This window comes from Fopius arisanus, unplaced genomic scaffold (genome assembly GCF_000806365.1).
Source record: "Fopius arisanus strain USDA-PBARC FA_bdor unplaced genomic scaffold, ASM80636v1 scaffold00077, whole genome shotgun sequence".
NCBI lineage: Eukaryota > Metazoa > Arthropoda > Insecta > Hymenoptera > Braconidae > Fopius > Fopius arisanus.
Genome location: NW_011887816.1, coordinates 159412 through 180853, shown reverse-complemented (window position 1 = coordinate 180853; position 21442 = coordinate 159412). Strand labels below are relative to the sequence as shown.

Here is a 21442-nt window from a genome sequence, read left to right as displayed (position 1 = left end):
TAATAAATCTTTACTGCAAATCCTCTTGACGTCATTATTTTATTCGTATGAATTTTCAAGCTACAAGAAGAAGTACACGTTAATTTAATTCAATAACTCCCAAACCGGAAGTTTATAAACATTCATACACATCCGTACACATACCTAAGTAAAAAATCCAATGATAAAAACCATTTCCTCGTCTATCTAAAACCAAATTTATCTACAATAATTTTATTATCAATTTTTCCCTAGCCTTTGACAATTCTCCGCACCTGGAAATATTCATAAAAAAAAATATTCAATGCAACAAATGAAAATGAAATAAATCGATTCAACAGTCTGTGAACAACAAAAATAATTAATCCATTAACAAATATATCTTAAAAAAGGCAACAGTTTTTTTAAATAAAATCTGTAAAATTATTTGCACCGTGTCCCTAATAAACAACCAATTGTTATCATTTTTATTTATCGAATTTTTAAAAAAGGAATAACAATTATAAATAATAATAGAAGAGCTATTAAAAATTGCACGTGTCTACAGTTTATGTTTAAATAAGTATAGCCTTGATTAAACTATTGCACCTGAATAAATTGGCTCGTTACATTTGTTTTTTTATTTGTTGATTTTACTATTAGTTACGTCTGTAATGCGCATTGCGGGATTAATTATTTATTATCACTTTGTTGTCAAGATGTCAATGTTGTTTTATGCCACGAGGCGCAACGCTCCTCAGACTTTTGATGCCGATAAATTGTTGTCTCTTCCTCATTTTTTTTACTGCAATTAAACAAAAATTGTTGATGAATAATAATAATTAATCGTTCATTAAATTAATTGTAAAAATGAAAAAAACGATTGACTAACCGACAACTGAAGAAAGGTCTCCAGAGTGTGGAGTCACTGCTGGTGACATGCGCCTCTTGTTTGGATCGTCCTTGAAGTCCATCATCGCCGCAGGTCCTGTACTCCCGGGGGATCTCCTCAGAGCCCTGACTGATCCTCTCCCCCGTCCAGGTCCTCCCGATGGCCTCTGCCTTCTCATCGAGGACCTTCTGCAGGTGATCAAGGGAAATAACAAGAAGATCGGGATCTCCGAGGAGTTCGGGCCTAGAAAGCGCCTCAGGAAGTCTCAACTCAGGATGAGAAATCAGGAGTTGAGGTATTTCAGTGGCAGGATAAGCCGCGAGCACCGGGAGTCGACACCTGGGTACGAGGAGTGGATCAGGAATGGCATCTCCACACCTCTCGATGAGATCCCGAAGTTGTTTGGCGGGTCTAGCGATGGCTTCCTGGCGCTGCCAATCGTTGGGTCTGATTTTAATCAATCCAGGAGTCGCTCGTCTCTTCCGGAGGCTCGTCCTGGCGTCCTCGGAGCACGTAACGAGACAAGGAGGACTGTCAGAGGTCTTGACTCTCGTCAACTTATCCTCCATGGAATTCTTCCAGACGATGGGCTTGAGGGGTGGTACATCGGGCCTCTCCACTTTGTGAGGTACAAACACCTCGGACTTGAAGGGCATCATCTCCCTCTCCTCGATCTTCCCATCCTCCGACGAGTGGTCGTCCTCGTACTGAAACACCTCGATACTCTCGTCGATATCCTTGTCCTCGCTCTTCTCCTCGATCTCCTCGATGAGCTCATCCTCGCTGCAGTCAAACTCCTCGTGCTTGAAACCATCACTAATTTGATTATCAACATTATTTACATCGTCCTCTACCATTTCGATATCATCATCGAGACTGGTGCATTTGAATCGATTGACAGAGAACAATCTCCCAGGACTGAGAGGCTCCAGGAGCACCCGGGGCTGAAACAGCTGATCCTTCTGCACCTTCTTGAGGTCCACGAAGAGTCCCTTATTAAATCCTTTGGGATTCTCCGGAGAGTTATCATCGCCATCGCCATCGCCATCGGTGTCAAATCGATATTCATCACAACTATCGATCTTCTCGATTTGACTCTGCCTCCGGGTCTTGGGGTTGTCATCGGACTCGGAGGTCACCGACGTGGAGTACGACGAGATGGAGCAGGACGACGGGGAAAACGGCACTGATGAGCCAGAGCACGTCGAGAGAGAAGAGGAATTGGTGTTGTTTGTTAAATTGTAGTCGACCCTGCAGGACATCGAGCTGTAGACGTTGCTGAGTGTCCTGGGGATCGATCTCCAGCCCTGAGCCGTTTTAGTCAATTTTATTCGATTCCTTTTGTCGTAGTCCTCGCACCGCACCTCGATGATCCTCTGCTCTCGTTGAAGGGCCCAGAGAAAAATCGGATTGACCTTCGGACGCTTCTCCACGTCCGTCTCCTCGTGCTCCAGGTGTTGCTTCGGGCAGTCCTCGCTGGAGTAGTCCGAACCCTTCTGGTAGTCATTGTGACAATAATTCCAGGATCGTCTTCTGGTGGGTCTCACCGGTCGGTGTCTGTGGTGATGGTGGTGGTGATGATGGTGATGGTGGTGATGATGGTGGTGACGGTTCTGACGATTCTGACGTCGTCGACGGGGCAGCTGGCCCCTGGTGGGGGCAGTGCTCATCACTCCATTAAATTCAAGATCGTCGACCTGATAACCATCTACTCCGAGGTGAATATCCCGCACTTGCTCATCATCGTGTCACTATTACCGATTATTACCGATTATTTTTGCGGACTTAGGTGTGGCTACCTGGGGATTTATGCCAGTCGCGTTTCGCTGGATCGATTCATCCGGAGGTTCATCCTTCGATTAAAACGCGACACCTCGTCACGATGTTCAATAATTCCCCGGGACACGCGAAATATCGAGGAGTCAATTTTTCAAACGCGCACCACCAGATTTATTCACCGATTTTTTTCAATTTTTTTTTATTTTTTTGATTTTTTTGCGGATTTTGGTGGGGGACAATTGTGCACAGGTGAGACGATTTTTCCGGGGAAATCACATAACGCGGGGGAGGGAATTTTTGAAATTTTGGAAATCGTGGAAATGGTGGAAATTCGGGGAAAACACTGGGTTGTGGTCAAATGAAATACTGATTTGTCAGAGTCGGTAGTTTCTACTTGCGTTACTACCATTACTCTCCCCCCCCCCCACCCCCTCCCCTTGACGGTGAACTCTTGTTAAAGTGAGTACATGGTATATATGTACGTGAGGAATCGTTATTGAAACGCGGGCGTGCGCAATCGCGCGAGTGCCCACTGCGCACGTCGCGCGCTACAAAAAAATTCCGCGAGTGTTTGTTGAGGGAAAATATTTATTAGCGTCTTGATGAATAGCACGAGATTTTTATGAATAAATATTCGCGACTCGTGACGCGAAATCGAGGAAATAAATGGCGCGATTTAATTAATCGCTAACACGCGGATTTTTAAATAATTGGAAAATTCAATTGAGAGCGATTATTTTTTTCAGGGATTTTTTTTATGAGGAAAATTGCAGGAGGAAAAATAGTCCGAGGGGAAGAACAATTTTTTATTTATTTTCTAATTGCAGCATCAAAATCCCAATTAATTAATTGAGAAATTAAATTAAATGAGAACAAGGGGATTTAATAAAAAAAGGATAAGATTAAATATTTATTGTTTATATTTATATTTATTGTTTATATTTATTATTTATTATCAAGTAATACACATTATCAAGTCGTTGAAAAATGGAAAGTTGAAGATTTTTTTATAAAAGTCCGACGTAATTTTCCAGAAGCATTAATTATTCCATACGTAATGAATTCTCATGTACACTGGACATACCATAATGAGAGATTAAGGAAAATCTCGATTGTCTCGAGTTTTTTTATCCCGTTACGCGTTTTAAAAATTCTCACAAGTCCTGGGAGTGCACGTAGTTATCGGGAATTCCGGTGAATAAATTCCTCTCGCTTTCAAAAATATTTTCGCAGTGACTCGATCCACTAATTCTCGACGTGTGGGTGAAGAAAATCGACATCATCTGCACGGCAGAAGAAAAATCGCCATCGCGCGTCATTTCCTCCGTCAGAATGACGCAAATTTTCCCAAATCTCTTATCTCTTATTTTTTCCTTCGAACCGATTTATTTATTTATCCTAAATAAATTAATTCACTCCAATTATTTTTTATTATCATTTATTAAATTTTCTTATTGTTGTATTCACCGTTTTTTTTTTCTGATTTTATTTTATATTTTCATTTAAATCCCCCACTCCAGGGATTCCCACTCTAGAATCTAGAGTCTAGATATAGCGGTCGCAGGAAATCACCAGAGGATTCAGTCGGTTCCACGCGACGGAAGAGATCGCACGTTTTTTTCAATTCCTCCAGAAAAAAAATCAAAATGAAAAGACAAAAAACAAAAAGATTTCCCCTGAAATGTCAATTTCCAATTTAACTCATTACATTATCATTATTTTAATTAATTAATCGAGTTCTGATCAAGTGATTCAAATAAAAGTTGTACCAGAATTTTTTAGTAGAAAAATTATTCAATGAGAAATCAAGGAGAAGGATGTGAAATAAATAATATAATAAATAAAAAGTGAGAGTTTGAGTGACAATTGAATTTTGGGAGAGGGGAATTGCCTCGTGGAATTCGGGTTTTTACGCGGGAATTCGCGGAATTTCTTGGGGAATAATTAAGACGATGATGGGTGATCAATGTGAGGGGATTGGAAGGACTAGCCGGTTTTCAGGATTTTTTTTTTATCTTCTGGTTTTGATTCTTGAAAGCACTTCCGCCTCTGGAGAAAAAACAGCAGCACCTGGAATTCATCAGATCTCGCTGGTAAGTTATATTATTAATTTATTAATTACCATTTTCAATCAGAAAAAAGGAGTAATTGAATTACAGGGGAAAATTTTTGCCTCATTCAGGTACCGCGAAATCAGGTCATCGATTTCAAAATCGATTTTTTCCCCGCCAAATGTGTATTCCATCTTTGTCGTTGAATTAATCATTCTGCAAGGGAAATACCGAGATTTTCGTAATGACCTTTTTTCTAGATCTTGATTCGCTCAATAAAAATGGTCATTACGAAAATCTCGTTATCTGTCTTAGATTCCGAGATATCAAGGTAAAACAGAGAAACCGGTAAAATCGGTTGACGAGTTCTTGTCGTGAATTAATTTTCTCGAGTGCTTACCTTCCCCCAGTAATTACCGGACACAATTATTCATCGAATTTCACACGAAAGTCCCATGGACGAATGGTCGACGTAAACCCGTCGTCTCCTTGGCCGTTGATTATTTTTAGAGTACAACTCGTTCTGAACTATCGATTCGCATAAATACACTAGATTTTTCGAGTTGGTGTCGCCAGATAAGGCGCGGCCCCTGAAATTTCGATGGCAATGATATCGATATCACTGATAAGACATGGCGATCCGCTGACTCATTATCCAATAGATCCTGATTATTTTTTCCAGAATGATTCAATCGCAGAACCATTTCGACGACTTCCGGTGGTTGGGAAATGCTGTCCGATCAACGAGATCCTGACGAAAGATCGGGATGGAAGGACTGTCTGTCGAAATCTCAATTCAACCCTCGAACCAATAATTTTCTCTCCGTACTTCAGCGATTTCAATAAAACTGGAGTTCTAGCTCCAGGAGATGAGAAGACGCATTTTGTCGCCATCGTCGGGGATCCCTGCCGATTCAAAAAGTTCATTCATTATCATTACTCATTTTTTAATAATAATAATGAGGACACACCATTGATTAATAGGATAATTAACAATAAATTAATCCCTAATCGCTGGAACCCGAGGAAGTAATGTTTTATTACGCAATTTGAAAAAAAAATTGAAGGTTTTGCCCCAGGAGGAGAAGGGGACAAATATTCGAGATCCTTGACTCTTCAGGAAGTCAGCTAATGGACTCGGCTTATCTGATTAGCAATTAGCACGTTGGAGAAGACAGTGGGATGGAATTACGCAATACGAATTTATCTTGTCTCTCAATTGTGATAAGGATATTCTTTAGTTTTTTAAATGATTATCCACGTACTAGGCTAGTTGACTCGATACCGAGATCTTTTGTGGTAAAACCCATCAATATTCAACAATAAAAAGCCAACCCAATAAATGAGAATAGCAACAATCTGAATTCTCCCTGAATTAAATTTTATTTTTAATAGTTACGGAATTTTTAAGCTGATGATTCAGGAATTTTTTGTGCTCGACTTGATGACCGGAAGAGCCTCGGTTTCTTCTTCCTGGAAAATAGACAATTCTAATAGCTATTTTCCTCGGGAAAAATCTTGAAGCATTAAACGATATTGTTTACAACAGGTACATGCTGGAGCCCGAGGTAACGAGTGACGATGAACATTATTTACTCTTGAATGGATCTATTTTCGGTCCACATCACATCCCATCGATGCTCTCTCCAGGGAGGGATTACTGTATGGAGGTAATACCTGATTTGGGACTGAGGACACTAGTCTGTTTCCAAGAAGGTAAGATTTCAAGGATGTAAGTCCAATAATTGCCATTCAAAATATTAATACGCAATTGAATCGTTTTCAGAGGAGCAGAAAAAAACTGGTGACTTTCGACTGACGTTTTATGCCTGTGGACTTTTAATTTCTGTTCCCTTTCTGGTTCTCACGATCATCGCCTACTGTATAACTCCCAGATTGATGGATGTCCATGGAAAATCCCTTTGTCATTATTGCGGCTGTCTAGCTGTGGCTTTTATCGCTCTGGCCATTACGCAATTATCCAGTAATCACTTGAGTGATGAAATGTGTATTTCGACAGGTTTGTGCCTCTTCAAATATTCCCACGATTTTAATTCAATTGGTAAATAAATATAAATAAATCCACAGCATTTGTTATTCAATTTTCGTTCGTCGCCTGCTTTTTCTGGCTGAATGTCATGTGCATCGAGACTTATATGCTCGCCAGGAGGTACATGACCAGTGGTTGCTCAGCAGCTCATGAACCTCAGCGATTATTTTTTTATTATTCCCTCTGGGCTTGGTCACCACCAGCTATCCTCATCATCGTCTCCATGATCATGGATCTGAGCCCCACTGTACCCATGACCTACATCAAACCGAATTTCGGCTCCCAGAGCTGCTGGTTCCAATGTGAGTATTCATCCTTTTATTTTATCTCAGGAATTATTTATTACTTCTGCCATTTTTTGAAGATTATTATTTGCAAAATATATTAAAAAATATGGAAATGTTCAATTTTGAAATTAAAAAAAACCACGAAATCTCATCAGCTGACGTGGAGGCGATGCCATACTTCTACGTGCCAGTGGGTCTTCTCCTGGTATCGAATATTGCGCTCTTCACAATGACAGCAGTAGCGATAACCCGTCACCAGCGAGACCTGGACCTCCGTCGACTGCGTCAGGACAGAGAGACGAATCGCGACGAGCGTCGTACCCTGGGTCGACTGAAACGTCTCTTCCTGGTGTGCCTGAGCCTGTTTTTCCTGATGGGTATGAACTGGGCGATGGAGATAATCTCCTGGTGGGCAGGTGGTGATCCCCTCGCGTGGTCAGCCTTCGACCTGGTGAACGCCCTCCAAGGAATCCTTGTCTTCGGTATTTTCGTCCTGAGAAAACCAATCAGGCACCTGGTGTGGTACGAAATTCAGAAAATTCGAGGTGTCGAGGGAGCTGAACCCGAAGTCGCCAGCATGGACCGATCACTCCTCACTGTCCTCAACATCGACGCCATCCCCTCCACCCAGAGGATGCTGTGAGGACCAATCATCGCTTCAGATTAAATTCAGAGTGTCCTTTCAGGTGGACCTGAAACTCCAGAATTCTGGAAAAAAAATCTTCCATTTCAAGTGCCTTAGAACGATTGCCTCAATTCCATTTATTTATTTATTTATTTATTTTTATATCTCAAATAATTCCATCATTTGTATTTCCTTATACAGATAATTTATTAATGATTTATGTAAATTTACCCCTGTCCTAGTCAGTATTGCACACGCAGTGCAGTGGGCGATTGCTACTTGTAAAGTAATAAAATAAAGTACATCTCATTTTTATTTCATCATCGATAAATCTATATAAAATTATGTGGACTCCATTTACCCGATGTATCTTACACGGTGAGACAAAACAAATTAGCTAAATTGCAGTAACAATATGAAGGCAGGTACCCAATTACTTTGTTCAATTACTGTATGAAATAATTAAATAAAACGACATGGCCTTTTATAAAAAAGCGATGGTTCATTCTATAGAATTTTTTCATACGTGAATTCAGCAATGACGGGATAAAATACTATCTCTTCCCCTCTCAACTGCTGAATTAATTACCCAGAGGATTACTCCCCCGGGTTCAAGCTCTTCTGTGACCTGGGAATGGTGGACTCATCCCCAGGACCCCGACGATATCTCCGGACTGAGTAACGTACACCAGACGATACATTCCTGGGGCCCTCAGGGCGCTGTCACTGAAATATATTCTCTCAGTTATCGTATTATTTCTCGCAGACGATATGTCCACGTCAGATTTTCCTCGACCGACATATTCATAAACGAGATATTCGTCGAGGGAAGTGAATCCCTCGTGGAAGAGGCCAATCCAGTCTCCAGGTGATGCCTTGAAGTCCCCCCTCAGGGTATACCCAACAGAATTCTCCTGGTCCACGATCCAGGCAGTCACTGGCTGGAATTCAACTCCATGATCCTCACAATTTGGTCTGATCTTTATGGTGAACTCTGCACTCACTGGTTTGTGATCCGACTGCACGTAATTCGGATGACTCCTGTAATTTTTTTCTACAGCTTCTAATTTAATGCCATCGTACACGTCAGCATTAACTTTGTACAAAATTCTGTCCGTCCAGGATGGGCGACGTTTGAGATCATATTCTTGCGATGAAAATTCGAATTTGTAGGTCGGGGGAAATTCAACGGCTTCTTCAGTGAATTCTCCAAAGGCATCTCCACTCTCCATCGCGATATTCAGCTGATCTCTGCTCAGCAGGCGCTTCAGCTCATTCTTTTTCACTAGGTTGTCTATGATTTCTGCTGTGAGATCTTCCCCGTTCAGACGAAAATTCAGATCACCGATCCAAAAAATGTAGTCATGGTAGAGGATATGTTGTGTTTCAGGTACTTGAAATGCATGTTCTCTGAGAATAGTATTGTAATCAGCAATTCTATCAGCAAACAGGTGATCATGGGGTGTGAGGTGGGTGTTGACGACGCAAATGTTGACACCGTACATGTTAAATCGAACACTCACTGCGCCCTTGTTACCCCACATCCCACCGAGGCCAGTCCTCGTGTACGTGGCCTCGATGTGCCTCAAGTGCGTCAAGTGCTTTCGTAAACAGAAAACATTGAGGACCAGTCCCTGGAGCCTCTGGGTGCGGACTTTAATGTAATCGTATCCCTTCAAGGACTCCTTGAAGCTCTTCGTCCAGGGATCCTCGAACAACATGTCGATCACCATATTCTGGGGTTGGGACTTCACCTCCTGCAGTCTGAACATCAAAATTATCCACCAATTGTCAAGATTAAAAACAATCTGTGAGTATGTGAATGTTTCGTAGAAAATCAAAGAATAAAAATAAAAATCCAGCAATTTCTCTCGCTCACCCAATGACGTAGAAATCAGGCAGTGACTCAGGATCAGGTCTGTCGATCCCCAGCATGTGACGTGGATCTTCCTCGGGGAATTTCGTAGCAACATTGTAAGTGACGAAGTACAATCTATTAAAACAATCAGGTGAGTGTAATTGTTATTGCATTTTCATTATTGTCGGACTAACCTCATCAGGCTGAGCTGGGCTGCCATGTTTACGGAATTCAGTGGAGAAAAGCTGTGGATTCATCGAGGTCATCCATGGGAACTCTTGACCATTACCCGAATAACATTCACTGGACTTTCATCCGGGATATGACTACAGTTATCACTCGGATTGTGACGTTTCTACCTGACGCTGAATCCATCCTTTTTACTAAAGCTGTCTCTCTTTTTTTGGAGATCAGACAGTCTCTGTCGATCAAGACGAAAACTATGTCCTTTTTTTTCTGAATTATTTATCACGAAAGGAAGAATAAACTTCAGAAGAAACTCTCTATTCAATTACTCATGACCTTGGAAGAATACGAAATTGAAGTCATCATAAAATTATTAATAATAAAAATCATTGAACAATCTCGGACCATCCTCCATAGCAATAATAAATAATTACCAATATAAAATTTCTCTCGTCTTTATTGAATCCTCGATCACATACACGTATGAGCGTATAAAAATAGAAAAAAAAATAGAAAAAATACATTCATTCATTAAGCATAATGACTTTTCGTAGAACTATCTCCAATCAGCTGGGGGAAAATTCAGTAGATCATGCCAGGGTGGGCGCGTTGGAAGAATACATTGGGATTGGCTGATAGTGTTGTGTAAAGATTGGCAGCATCCAGCTCTGAATCCGGGATGTACATTCCGTGAGGCAGCACGAAAGTCTCCAAAGGTGCCTGCACATCTGCGAGGACAAATTAAATAAATAAATTCGTTCATGTCTGAATATTTTCCGATATCCTGCCCAGATTCGGAGATACTTACCTTCAGAATAAACTGGACTATTCCCGTGTCTGCAAGCATTGCACCCAGGTATTGCTGAAGAGACCAGAGCAATTCGATCTGTCATGGGGAAAAATTATAATTTTATTACCATGACATTCGTTGATTTTTTATTTACGTTCATTTTATTTATTGTTTACGTAAAAATACCAGTGCTGTGATAATCAATTTTTCGTTTGAAAGTGCCGCCGTCAGCTGGTTTAAAATGAAAAAAGGAATAGCCGCTGCCAGGTAGGGAGCTCAAGTGGTCCTCATCCCGATCCCTCCTCCCGCCAATTCTGTCGTTCCTCATGACAACACTGGGGATTCCCCCGGGTCCCTCTCGTCCCAGTGCTGCCAGCTGTCGACCCTTCGGCAAAAACATTGTGAGAAAGAGGACGAGGGAGGTCGAGAGGAGGCCATAGGCCAGCCAAGCCTCTCGATCGTGTTCACTTGCGATTATCGTTCCGATTGCACTTGTCAACCAGATGGGAATTGTCAGACCCACCGCGATACCGATGAAGGCCGCCTCTCGGTGATTATCCCGGATCCCACGGGCCCGAACTGCTAGACCTGCCACCGCCAGCAAAAGAACCGCTGGATAACTGAAAATTATCCCTTCTGCAATTTTCTGAGGTAAATTACGAGGAATATCAAAATTTTGGTCAGAATCTTTTTTGTAGCTCTCGTGCAGCCCCACAAAAAAGATCATATCAAAAATAGCGATATCTCTCTTGGATTCGGGAGTAATTAACAACAATTCCATTCACCTCAGGGAGGCAACAGTCTGGCCAATAGGTGTCTTACAGCATGTGTAATGAGACTGAATACTTGCGGCTGTCTGGAGCTTCTTTGTCCCAATGCTGCACGGTCGAATAACGTCCGGTATTTCACCGTAAAACCACTGACCGACAATTGCAACTTGAACGAGCACAGCGAAGAGTAGAACGAGGGCCTTTCAAATTAATTACAACGATCATCACCTAATTCTCATTAAGAAGCAATTGGAGACGTATCGATGTAATCTGCATCGACCAGTTATTTATTCTTGTGCATTATTTGATTATTTGATTATTTGATTACTGACCTGATAAGGCGCTGGGAGATAAATTCCGCTGTTGAGAGAAAGCAAGAATACGCACTTGACGAGTAGAGCAGCAAATACGAGGGCCGCTGGTAATCCAACTAGTCTAAATGCTGCACACGATAGGGGATTTGGAGCAAGTGAAGCAGCTGCTGATAATCCCGCCATCATAAATAGTCCCAGGAGGAGAGCTTGACCCAGGAATAGGTGACGTCTGTTGGGAGCAGCTGCCCTTGCCTATTTATTCATTAGCCTATTTATTATAATTATACAACCACTGGACTACCAAAATTGTTTGAATAAGGCGTTACAGATTTTAATTTTTTTTTTAAATTATTTATTCACCTTGAGTAAGACGAAAATCTCGAAAACCGCCATGAGGAGCATGACCGCTGCACTGAGAGCGGCCAGTGGTAAGGCCCAAGATCGCTCCCTCAAAACATTTTGATAAAAATTGGAATGTGGTGCTCCGGGGGTGAATCTGGTATCCTCGACGTATCCTACATTCCTGGTGGGATGACTGATTGAGATTGTCCTGTTGGGTGGCGGTACGTTGATAACACTAGCGACACTTCCAACACTGTTATTCCCTCCGACCGCTCCCACATCCGGAATAACAAAAAATTCAGTGGACAATTCAGCGGGATTCCGCCGGATCAGTCCGATGGTTCTCATAGTGGTGGTCCCCGTGGAGAGGCCTATCATCATCTCGTACGCACTATCAGGCCCATCCGCCGTGGCAGTACGACCGCCCAAAACCGCCACCGCCGAAAACACGATGGGACTCACTCGCATGATTCCCAATTTCTTTTTACAAAGTTCGTATTAAATTTCTCCAGAACCGCTGATACCGCCCGCACCATCACCGACCGCCCGAATCTCCAGCGGTTGACTCTTGCCGGTGTCGCAGCATTTTTTCGCCTTGCTCGGGCCCAATTCTTCACGCTCAGAGAAAAAATACTGTTCATCAGTGGAGGAAGTACTTGTTGGCAGGACTGAGCGGTTCTGAGGAGTTCGGGACTTGTGGAAAATTATCAAAATTCTTAGTACTTGGGCCCAGCGAGAAAAGTCAATGGCTGACTCGTCCTCTGTCTGCAATTCTCGTAGCAAGTAGTAAAAGTACCTCCTGCACACTATTTTTACTTGTATCAGGCATTTCTGGAACGTTTCACAGATGAACTTCTCCAAAGTACCAGAACTCCAGTAAAGTACTTTCCTCAGAATAATCCAAGAACTCCAACTTTTTGATATGTTCACAGAAATGCGCAAACTCCGGGAGTTCGATCCCCGGTATTTACGGAATTTAAAGGATTATTCGATATTTGATGGATAAATTAATGGAGAAAATGGGCTAGTGGCGAGTAGAGCACGGAGAGATGTTGGCGGTACGGCATGGTGGCCGCTCAACGAGGAACTACGGTTGGGGCCTGGCTGGCCTATCCGTTACGGCCCAAAGAAGCCGAGAGTGGATGTTGCGACGATGGGTACTTGTTTAAGAGGAGAGAAAAAGAGAGGATTGTCTTCGAAGGGCTATCGTGTGTGGGTACGGGTTTTATGGGCGGGGGCGCGAGGGGCCCGGGGGCCCAGGGGGAGTTATAAGACCGAGGGAATGAGAAGAAAGTAACCGCCCAAACCGTCGGGCCCATTTACATACGGAGGGGGACAATAACCCCGGCATTGCAATCATTTGGCTTTTTTTTTTTATTATTGTTTATCAGTTTCATTTTTTATTCTTCCGTGGGCCCGTCGATGGCGGCTCATTTTTTTCCCGGTATTTTCATCGAATATCGAAATTTCTAATGAATTCGTAATTATATTGCCCTGAATTTTCTCCGCTCATCATTTATTCATAAATTTTTTATGGAGATTCATGAATTTCGGAGACTTTCACAGGAAATTCATTAATATAATTATTAAAACTGTTAATTAGTGGCTTATCTCGAAAAAAATCGGACTACTCGAATTATTCAAATTGCAATTGGAATTACTAAAAAAAAATAATTACGATAAAATATTTCCACGATTTTTTTTGGGAAAATCGAAGTCATGAGTTTTTCCTTCAGGAATCGGTGGGATTATTGGCGAAAAAAAATTTCTCCCTGCTCTTCGGCACTGGAGTATCCACTGGAAATATTCCAGGAACCCTAAACCACTGGAGATCCAGTGATTTTTTTTAATCCTGTCAAAATGCCCGGGTGAATAACCGGTTTTCAAAACGAGTCAAATAACGTTCGATGCAGACAGCGCAGACACGCATAATCAAACATGTTGGGTACCGTGGGCGGATTAAAATTCATTTTTTATTTTTATTTTTGCCAATCGAGTTATGAAACACGTGACAATGCGGATGTGTAGCGGGATTTCCCGGTAATATTGACAATTCACAAAAATCCGCGGAAAGATAAAATAGAAATTTTCAATTAACGCGGAAAAATATTTATCTTCATTAAATTACACTTTAAATTCATTCGATTCAATATTAAGCACTCGCAATCGCATGTCTTTCCGATTGTTCATTAATTTAATTTGTTATTTGGAAAATAATTTGTTGTCTCAAATTTTCTCAATTCTTCTCTCAGTTTCTAACACTCCAAGGATAAAAAACCATAATAAAGATAAAACAGGATGGATATGCCGTCCCTGGAATTTGAATACCCGTCGATCTGGCTTTCATTATTTATTTTCTCACCATTTTTTTTACTACCTGGAACTTATTCTGATCAGTCCCCCATTTTTATCCAGTGGAGTGACACATCCGCTCGTTTTTCTAGACGTAAAACGCAATTCCCTGGTGATTTTCTAAATTTTTGCTAGCTGTCAGTTTTTCCGGTGAGAATCTCCAAATTTCCTGGGACCTATCGATTTTCATTTAAATGAATCCTCTGAAATTCATATTAAAAAAACGGAAAGTCTCTATTTTATCGTAAAAATAGTCAATTTCTTTCACCTAGTGATCCTATAAATTATTTATTATTGTTTCTCCATGAAATTCGAATATAAATAATGGATTTCCCGGTGTGGAGTCACGGAAAAGTAATTTTTGTTGAGTACTTCAGGGAGTCGACGGGAAAGTGACGAGTTGAGAGGAAAAATATTTTGGGAATTACGATGGAACGGTTGACTGACCATGACGAGGCTGTCCTGGAGGCTATTTTCGATCCGCTCCAGCTAATGTCCGACGCAAATAGAACTCGATCTGATGAGCTTCACGTCGATCCAAACGGTACCGTTACCTCCCATCTCCATCGATTCATCGATTTTTCCATGCACTCCAAAAAATCCCAAGAAATCCAAAATTTAATCAATAAAATTCCCCCGTACAATTAATTCTTCATTTTCATCAATTCAATTTTCTCCAGATCTTGAGAGATTATTTATTTTTAAACAGAAGAAGTTAATGAGGAAATTCTAAAGCTCGTGAAATTGGGGATTGAGACAGCGGAGGCAGGGGGCATCGACGAGGCCCTCAAGATCTTCGACGAGGCCCAAAAAAAGGCCCCAGAGGACGCGGGAATTTTGAACGACCGAGCGCAGGCCCTCAGACTCGCCAATCGCACAAGCGGTAATTTCCCGAGAATTTCGGGATGGAATTATTTCCGTTTACCAATTCTTTACTGAATTACAGAGGCCCTAGAAAATTTAAACAAGGCCCTGAAAATGACGGGATCCCGAGGAAGAGTAGCCGGTAAAGCCCTGTGTCAGCGAGGTCTTCTCCATCGCCTGGAGGGTCGTAATGATGAGGCGAGAAAGGACTTCGAAGAAGCTGCAAACAATGGATCGACTTTCGCTCGTGCTCAGCTGGTGCAGCTCAATCCTTACGCCGCAATGTGCAATGCCATGCTCAGGGAAATTAATTACAAGTCCCAATAAAATCCGTAATTTTCCATAATAACACCGTAATAATAATAAAGATATAATATATAATATTAACAAAAAAAGTAAAAGGTGGCTCGTTGATTTAATTCTCGAAAAGTAACGCAAATAAAAATGACGACTTGTTATTCTTCTGATATCTGATAAATAACGAAAGCCTTTCGATTTCAAAATCATCAATAATATCGTATATTAATTATATTCTCTAGCTATTAATCATCATTGGGCTTATTCACATGATAATACAAATAAATATTATTTCTCATAATAAATTCATTTAATGCACCTACCCACAATTTAAAAATTACCATAAATTGCTCAGACATTCTCTTCTTCAATGCACATTCGATAAAGAATTTTTAAAATTTATTGATTACAATTGAGGTCTTGCAGTAATTTTTTTATGGGCATTTCAGTGCAATATTAATAAAAAAAATAATAATTTAAAGTGGAATTTAACATTTTTTATTTTTTCATCGTGTTTTTAAATCGATCGTACGAGGAAAGAAAATGTTTTCAAAAATAATTGTTCAAGGTTTTTTCCAGTGCTTGTAGAAATTTCCAAAACGAATAAAAATTCAGTTTTTGTTAGATTTTCCTGCAAAACCCCAATTTTTATAGATTGCTCTATTATAAATGCAGTATAGAGCAGAGATGAGTTGACGAGTAGTCGCCACTTGAATTTTTCGTACCCAACAATTCAATTTTGAAACTGAATTTCACCGCTGGGACTCGTCAAAAAGTCTGTAAAAGCGAGATGTAATGGCTGACCTGGGGAATCTACTTCTCCTCGAGCTCTGGATGCTGTACCATTTCAAAGTCTTTACCAGTATTGGATTTTTCACTCTCTGATCCTTCCTCACCACTTGCCTCGTCCTTTTCCTCGGACTCCTGATCCTGGGGCTCCTGTGGGAGCAGAGGTTTCTCCTCAGTTCCCTGATTAGCTCCCTCCTCGCCATCCGAGTCCTTCTCTTTCCTCCTCTTCTTCTTTTTGTTCTTCTTATCACTCCCAGGTCCGCAGTACTCATACTGATAAAGGGGCCAGAAAGATGCGAAGAAGCCGACGTCCTCAGCGAGATTCGGTAGAAGCCAGAAGTGATGTCTACCGAAGGTGATTACCCAGAGGATGCAGAAGACAACGACTCGTAGCAGAGCTAATGCTAGAATAAATACGAAGAAACCAGCAGCTGCAACACTGAGATAATAAACACCATTTCGTATTGTGAGGGGCCAGAGTGGGAAGAGACAGACGGCGATTGCCCCGAGGACAACTAGAGTGCCGAAGAACCAGTAGTACACGGGGATGGGTTCGTAGATCCAGACGTAGGCGTCATTGCAGTCAACGAAATACTGCTCCATGTGCATTTCGAGTCGCACTTTAGCTCCTTTCTTGGGTTCTTTCTCCTTGGTCTCTTCTTCTTTGTCCTCTGTAGTCTCTTTATCCTTTTCCTTTTCCTTGTCCTTGTCCTTGTCCTTGTCTTTATCTTTCTCCTTTTCCTTTTCCTTTTCTTTTTCCTTTTCTTTTTCCTTTTCTTTTTCCTTTTCCTTTTCTTTTTCCTTTTCTTTTTCCTTTTCTTTTTCCTTTTCCTTTTCTTTTGTGCAACAATCTTTTCCTTTTTTCTTCATGGCTCGACGTTTGTTGAGCTCCTCCTCGGTAAGAGCTATTTTCTTAGCCCTGTGGAAGAACTTGTGTCTCAGCATCGTATCCAGGAAGTCCACCACGTGCTCCCTCGTCTCGAATAACGTTTTGTTCCAGGGGGAGGTCTCCAGGAGGGCAGTGACAGCACGCGAACCAGTGAAGTATTCCACGTTGTGACTGACGAATTTAGTCTTCTTCGAGGGTACATTCTCCCGGATCCACTTGGCCACTGCGTACTCATCCTTGCTTGGCTTGTCCGCTGATGATTTACCACCTGGAGCTTCCTGAAGAAGATAATTTTCGTCGGGGAGAGGTTTTTTTTGTAGGTGTTTACGTTTTATAGTGAAATTAATATTTTTTTTCCGCAGTTCTTGGGAGATATCTCGGAACCTGGGGGAGATAGCGGGATTTTTCGCAGAACCTTTTTTGTTAAGCAAAGTGAGATCTTCAAAAAATTCCCCACGAAGTTTCCTCTGTCTCCCCCAGGTTCCGAGATATTCAGGGAAACCTCATCTCTCAGGGAATCAATTCCCCAAAAAAATGATAATCTTCAATTATAAATAATTTTTGAGTGACATATTCGAGGAAAAAAATTCCTATGCCATTCAAAAGATCGTCTTTCCTTCTCCAAAACGCAACCCGACCCATTGAAACGATCCCATCCACTGCTGCAATACCTGCGTCTCATTCCCACAAAACCGTTATGTCTCCTCATTTAATCCCAACCCAAGAGTCGAGTGAAAATTCATAAAAAAAATTCTCCTGGAAAATCCAGAAAATCCTGCAACAGACGTCACAGCCTCTGCACCCGTGGCAGCTGCTGTGGAAATAATCTGCCAACGTGTTCCTCCAATTGTTATTATTAACAACAAATGGAGAGTGCGTCTGATCTACGGAAAATAATAATTAATGCAAATTCATCACTCACGTCTTTACGCTTTTTGTTTCTCCTTCGCTCTGCCATATTGTGAATAATTCCCTGTGGCAAGCAGCTGTCGTTGACTCTGAATTTTTATGCTGCCACGCGTTAGTCGTGCAGATACAGAATTATTTTCACGGTCAACACAACAGTTGTTCATGTGAGGAAAGAGAGTGAAGTTTTGGAGTGATGGAAAACGTGGGGTTAGGAAAAAGGAATCTCTCCCTTCCCCTTCCCCGAGTGTTTATGACGTACACCTGACTCTCGGACCAATCAGAAAATTTCCACCATTTTGTTGAATCCTTTCAATTTATCAATTAATTGACTTTCGATAATTAATTAATAACTTAACAACCGATAGCAACAACTCCTAATAATTTGATTGAAGCTCTTCAATTATTCAAATAAATTCCAATATTATCCCACCACTCATTAAAATAACAACAATTCAATTTATTTATTTTTAATATTAAAGATTAAAAATTTTTTCCAATTTTCAGGTGATGTTCATGTTGCAAAAAAAAATACTTCCATTTTTCAAAAAACCGAGTGAAAAAATTTTGAAGAAATCCGAATTTTCCGCCGTGAACGCCATGGAAACGCGGCAAAATCTGAAAAATAGCAAAAACGTACGGCGGGAGACGCTACAGCAGCCATTTTTCTCGTTACTTCTTTAGTGTTCGGTGTAAGGTTGGTTTTGTCATACCGCGGGTGTTCACTGTCGCTACCTCGAGGAAATTAACCGCCCCGACGATTTATTAAAGTGTTTAATAGTCTCAAAATAAAAAAAAATCCGCACAAATGAAGATGGTCGATAAAATTGAGATGAGCCTGGACGATATCATCAAACAAAATAAGGGCGGAAGAACCCGTGGCAGTGCTGGAGGCAGAAGGGGACGTGGAAATGCCACTGGTACATCCCCAAGACGTGGAGCAAGAGGCCAGAGGGCAGGAGGTGGAGTGATGAGAGGACGCAGTCGTGGAGGCATTTCCAGAACATCAACACCTTACACGAGGGTAGGATTTTCAGCTTCTCGGATGACTTAACCTAGAATATCTTCGCGTCCTTTTCAGGACCTCCAGACCCCCCTGAATCATCCCTTTCTCTCCCCAAAATCCCACGCCTCTCACGTTTCCTCATTGATTACTGAATATCTCAGAACACCACGATGCGATTTCAGCGGGCCACCTCTCATTTTGAAGATCTTTTCCAACACCTGAAAATGGCGTCAACCTCGTTGAATTGCACTCAACGCATCTCGAGATATTCCCAATTGAAGACAGCCTGATATTCTTAATTATCGTCTTCACGAATTCACATTATGTTTCACATTTTCGGGGATATCTCGGGATCTCGAAGATATACGGGAATTTTGTGTGGGATCTTTTTTGTGGAGAATAGTGAGGACTAAAAAAAGTTTCCGACAAAAATCTCGCTATCTCGCTTAGATTCGCAGGTAATGATGAAAACCTGATGGAAAAATACGGGAGGATGAATGGAATTAATTAATTGTCTTGAGTTTAATCATTCGCATGACTCTTGACCTTGTTGTTCTCGCTTTGATCATTGATAGGGCGATGTAAACAGTGCCTGGAAACACGATATGTTCGATGGTGTGAAGAAGGTTGGTCGTGGGGCCATTGGCGGCACAGGGACTACAAAACTACTCGTTTCGAATCTCGATTTTGGAGTCTCCGACTCTGATATTCAGGTAAATTCCCCCATCCTTTCACCAACGAATTCTACAGTTCATGCAGAAGAATTAAAACCTCAAGGACTGAATGGAGATTTTATTTTCTATTATTAGGAATTATTCAGTGAATTTGGTCCACTGAAGTCAGCAGCAGTCCACTACGACAGGTCGGGAAGATCTCTTGGATCAGCAGACGTTATTTTCGAACGTCGAGCTGACGCCATCAAGGCCATGAAACAGTACAATGGAGTACCTCTGGATGGTAATTGAATCAATTACTCCTCGCTAATCAATCTCATCACCTGAGAAATCATGTGACGAATTATTGCAGGTCGTGAGATGAACATTCAGGTGGCAACATCTGAGCTGCCAGTGACAACCTCTGTGAGGAATCCAGCACGACTCGCTGCTGGAAACTTCAATCAGAGATCTCCAACGAGATTCAGAGGAGCACGTGGAGCTGGAGCTGGAGCTGGAGCTAGAGGTTAATATTAATGAATCCATAAATTTATAAAAATTGATTGATTTCTGTTTTGTTTCTCCGAATTTTTTTTTTGCGAATGTTTACTCTATTATCAATCATCTCCGCTCGTCGGTGTCTATTGAAAAATTTGATTCGCCGGAAAATCGATTATAAAAAAAATCATGGATTATCATTCATTACAACAAAACCTAAAAAAAAACCAGGAAACACCCAAAAACCTAAACTTGGGGTTAAAGGTCGTGGAACAGGGCGACGAGGTGGTGGACGTGGAGGTGCCAGGCAGCCAACAAAGACTCCAACAGCTGAGGAACTCGATGCCGAGCTGGAGGCATACGTCAAGGAAGTAAAGTAACCAGGATCAACTCCCAGAAACGAACATAATAATAATAACTGACTTAATATCCACGAAAAAGCAATTCTTTGCCATGAATTTTCTAAACGAAATGTCAAACGATTCATTCATTTTTTTTTTATCGACTGTTTACTACGGTTTTATCACCTGAAGAAAAAGAGTTCAATTAATTTTCCCATTTTAAAAATAAGAATTGATAAGTAATAAATCATTCAGGGAGATGTTCGTAGAGAGATTGCTGTAGACTATACGAGATTTAATATTAATGATTAAAGTTATTGAAATCATCGAGATGAGCGTGTGGAAAAGGCAATTTTTTTTTTTCTTCATTAATTAGTTTTTATTTGTAAAATTGTGAAAAGAGAAAAAACTGTAGGAGTTACTCGACTGTATGGAAAAAATATGTGACAAAGTGCAGTTTTGATGAGGGAAACAAAAAAAAAATACAGAAAATAATATTTCATCTCCAACGGAATTTTATTCTTGAGTGAATTTAGAGTTATTTATTTTTTTTTAATCTTTGATCGGTTATCTAGAGATTATTCCCTGGTCCTCGTGTATGGAGATGTCTCTCTGTACTTTTTATTTTTTTTGTCGCAATTTATTATTTTTTTTTTTTCAATTTGTCGTTGAACTATTAACGCGAATTTTGTGGCGTTTGTAGTTTAACAATAACGGCTGTGAGTGCTGACTACTTTCATTATTAATGAACCTTCGAGACGAGTGGAATTTCAGATTGCCATTAATGGTTTTACATGGCTGAAGACTGAGATTATCTCCAAAGAAATTTCACCACTAATAAACGAATTTTCGTAATAACTTTAAAAGATTTATTTTGTCAGAGACATGTGCCCTTTCCTCGTGTCCTCCGCACATTCAATTAATTATTCATTACCAAATTAATCA

At 41.0% G+C, this 21442-nt stretch overlaps 7 protein-coding genes and 1 long non-coding RNA gene across 11 annotated transcripts; 4 read left to right on the top strand and 4 right to left on the bottom strand.

Moving 5' to 3' along the window:
* Positions 1-20: 20 nt before the first annotated feature.
* LOC105269978 (uncharacterized) lies at positions 21-3045 on the bottom strand. The gene is made up of 2 exons (XM_011310622.1): positions 851-3045; positions 21-763 (listed from the first exon to the last, which is right to left on the bottom strand). The coding sequence occupies exons 1-2, from the start codon at positions 2518-2520 to the stop codon at positions 673-675; spliced, it is 1761 nt and encodes a 586-aa protein (XP_011308924.1). The 5' UTR covers positions 2521-3045; the 3' UTR covers positions 21-672.
* A 1101-nt stretch (positions 3046-4146) lies between these two features.
* On the top strand, positions 4147-7957 carry LOC105269977 (probable G-protein coupled receptor Mth-like 1). Of its 2 annotated transcripts, XM_011310620.1 has the most exons (6): positions 4147-4722; positions 5363-5601; positions 6230-6396; positions 6467-6700; positions 6769-7032; positions 7173-7957. In XM_011310620.1, the coding sequence occupies exons 1-6, from the start codon at positions 4582-4584 to the stop codon at positions 7658-7660; spliced, it is 1533 nt and encodes a 510-aa protein (XP_011308922.1). In that variant the 5' UTR covers positions 4147-4581; the 3' UTR covers positions 7661-7957. The 2 variants fall into 2 exon arrangements, with proteins under 2 accessions (XP_011308922.1, XP_011308923.1); XM_011310621.1 differs by lacking the exon at positions 5363-5601 and having other exon boundaries at positions 4642-4722.
* A 96-nt stretch (positions 7958-8053) lies between these two features.
* Positions 8054-9784, bottom strand: LOC105269975 (inositol polyphosphate 5-phosphatase K). The gene is made up of 3 exons (XM_011310617.1): positions 9695-9784; positions 9522-9635; positions 8054-9406 (listed from the first exon to the last, which is right to left on the bottom strand). The coding sequence occupies exons 1-3, from the start codon at positions 9718-9720 to the stop codon at positions 8254-8256; spliced, it is 1293 nt and encodes a 430-aa protein (XP_011308919.1). The 5' UTR covers positions 9721-9784; the 3' UTR covers positions 8054-8253.
* Positions 9361-9794, top strand: LOC105269976 (uncharacterized). Its single transcript, XR_892492.1, has 3 exons — positions 9361-9452; positions 9534-9616; positions 9703-9794. It is a non-coding gene; the product is annotated as an uncharacterized lncRNA (long non-coding RNA).
* Positions 9795-10125: 331 nt separating this feature from the next.
* Positions 10126-13145, bottom strand: LOC105269974 (uncharacterized). Of its 2 annotated transcripts, none has more exons than XM_011310615.1 (6): positions 11921-13138; positions 11579-11812; positions 11262-11446; positions 10663-11096; positions 10495-10572; positions 10126-10414 (listed from the first exon to the last, which is right to left on the bottom strand). In XM_011310615.1, exons 1-6 carry the CDS (start codon positions 12368-12370, stop codon positions 10269-10271), a joined length of 1527 nt encoding a protein of 508 aa, XP_011308917.1. In that variant the 5' UTR covers positions 12371-13138; the 3' UTR covers positions 10126-10268. The 2 variants fall into 2 exon arrangements, with proteins under 2 accessions (XP_011308917.1, XP_011308918.1); XM_011310616.1 differs by having other exon boundaries at positions 10324-10414; positions 10653-11096; positions 11921-13145.
* A 1150-nt stretch (positions 13146-14295) lies between these two features.
* LOC105269972 (tetratricopeptide repeat protein 36) lies at positions 14296-15512 on the top strand. The gene is made up of 4 exons (XM_011310613.1): positions 14296-14404; positions 14632-14798; positions 14964-15137; positions 15201-15512. The coding sequence occupies exons 2-4, from the start codon at positions 14684-14686 to the stop codon at positions 15443-15445; spliced, it is 534 nt and encodes a 177-aa protein (XP_011308915.1). The 5' UTR covers positions 14296-14404; positions 14632-14683; the 3' UTR covers positions 15446-15512.
* A 191-nt stretch (positions 15513-15703) lies between these two features.
* On the bottom strand, positions 15704-18252 carry LOC105269973 (translocation protein 1). The gene is made up of 2 exons (XM_011310614.1): positions 18016-18252; positions 15704-17371 (listed from the first exon to the last, which is right to left on the bottom strand). Exons 1-2 carry the CDS (start codon positions 18049-18051, stop codon positions 16229-16231), a joined length of 1179 nt encoding a protein of 392 aa, XP_011308916.1. The 5' UTR covers positions 18052-18252; the 3' UTR covers positions 15704-16228.
* Positions 18253-18641: 389 nt separating this feature from the next.
* Ref1 (RNA and export factor binding protein 1) lies at positions 18642-21011 on the top strand. Of its 2 annotated transcripts, none has more exons than XM_011310611.1 (5): positions 18642-19023; positions 19581-19718; positions 19815-19962; positions 20032-20184; positions 20388-21011. In XM_011310611.1, exons 1-5 carry the CDS (start codon positions 18808-18810, stop codon positions 20534-20536), a joined length of 804 nt encoding a protein of 267 aa, XP_011308913.1. In that variant the 5' UTR covers positions 18642-18807; the 3' UTR covers positions 20537-21011. The 2 variants fall into 2 exon arrangements, with proteins under 2 accessions (XP_011308913.1, XP_011308914.1); XM_011310612.1 differs by having other exon boundaries at positions 18644-19023; positions 20421-21011.
* Positions 21012-21442: the final 431 nt, after the last annotated feature.

Coding starts and splice junctions, on each gene's coding strand:
- LOC105269978 (XM_011310622.1), bottom strand. CDS start 2,520: ATGAGCACTGCCCCCACCAGGGGCCAGCTGCCCCGTCGACGACGTCAG. Junction 764..850: donor AGACCTTTCTTCAGTTGTCG/GTTAGTCAATCG, acceptor GTTTAATTGCAG/TAAAAAAAATGAGGAAGAGA.
- LOC105269977 (XM_011310620.1), top strand. CDS start 4,582: ATGATGGGTGATCAATGTGAGGGGATTGGAAGGACTAGCCGGTTTTCA. Junction 4,723..5,362: donor GAATTCATCAGATCTCGCTG/GTAAGTTATATT, acceptor TATTTTTTCCAG/AATGATTCAATCGCAGAACC. Junction 7,033..7,172: donor CCAGAGCTGCTGGTTCCAAT/GTGAGTATTCAT, acceptor AAATCTCATCAG/CTGACGTGGAGGCGATGCCA.
- LOC105269973 (XM_011310614.1), bottom strand. CDS start 18,051: ATGGCAGAGCGAAGGAGAAACAAAAAGCGTAAAGAC. Junction 17,372..18,015: donor GAAACAAAAAGCGTAAAGAC/GTGAGTGATGAA, acceptor TATCTTCTTCAG/GAAGCTCCAGGTGGTAAATC.
- LOC105269975 (XM_011310617.1), bottom strand. CDS start 9,720: ATGGCAGCCCAGCTCAGCCTGATGAG. Junction 9,636..9,694: donor GCCCAGCTCAGCCTGATGAG/GTTAGTCCGACA, acceptor TTGTTTTAATAG/ATTGTACTTCGTCACTTACA. Junction 9,407..9,521: donor CCTGATTTCTACGTCATTGG/GTGAGCGAGAGA, acceptor TTTGATGTTCAG/ACTGCAGGAGGTGAAGTCCC.
- Ref1 (XM_011310611.1), top strand. CDS start 18,808: ATGAAGATGGTCGATAAAATTGAGATGAGCCTGGACGATATCATCAAA. Junction 19,719..19,814: donor TCTCCGACTCTGATATTCAG/GTAAATTCCCCC, acceptor TTCTATTATTAG/GAATTATTCAGTGAATTTGG. Junction 19,963..20,031: donor CAATGGAGTACCTCTGGATG/GTAATTGAATCA, acceptor GAATTATTGCAG/GTCGTGAGATGAACATTCAG.
- LOC105269974 (XM_011310615.1), bottom strand. CDS start 12,370: ATGCGAGTGAGTCCCATCGTGTTTTCGGCGGTGGCGGTTTTGGGCGGT. Junction 11,447..11,578: donor ATCTCCCAGCGCCTTATCAG/GTCAGTAATCAA, acceptor TTAATTTGAAAG/GCCCTCGTTCTACTCTTCGC. Junction 10,573..10,662: donor AATTGATTATCACAGCACTG/GTATTTTTACGT, acceptor TCCCCATGACAG/ATCGAATTGCTCTGGTCTCT.
- LOC105269972 (XM_011310613.1), top strand. CDS start 14,684: ATGGAACGGTTGACTGACCATGACGAGGCTGTCCTGGAGGCTATTTTC. Junction 14,799..14,963: donor GCTTCACGTCGATCCAAACG/GTACCGTTACCT, acceptor ATTTTTAAACAG/AAGAAGTTAATGAGGAAATT. Junction 15,138..15,200: donor ACTCGCCAATCGCACAAGCG/GTAATTTCCCGA, acceptor ACTGAATTACAG/AGGCCCTAGAAAATTTAAAC.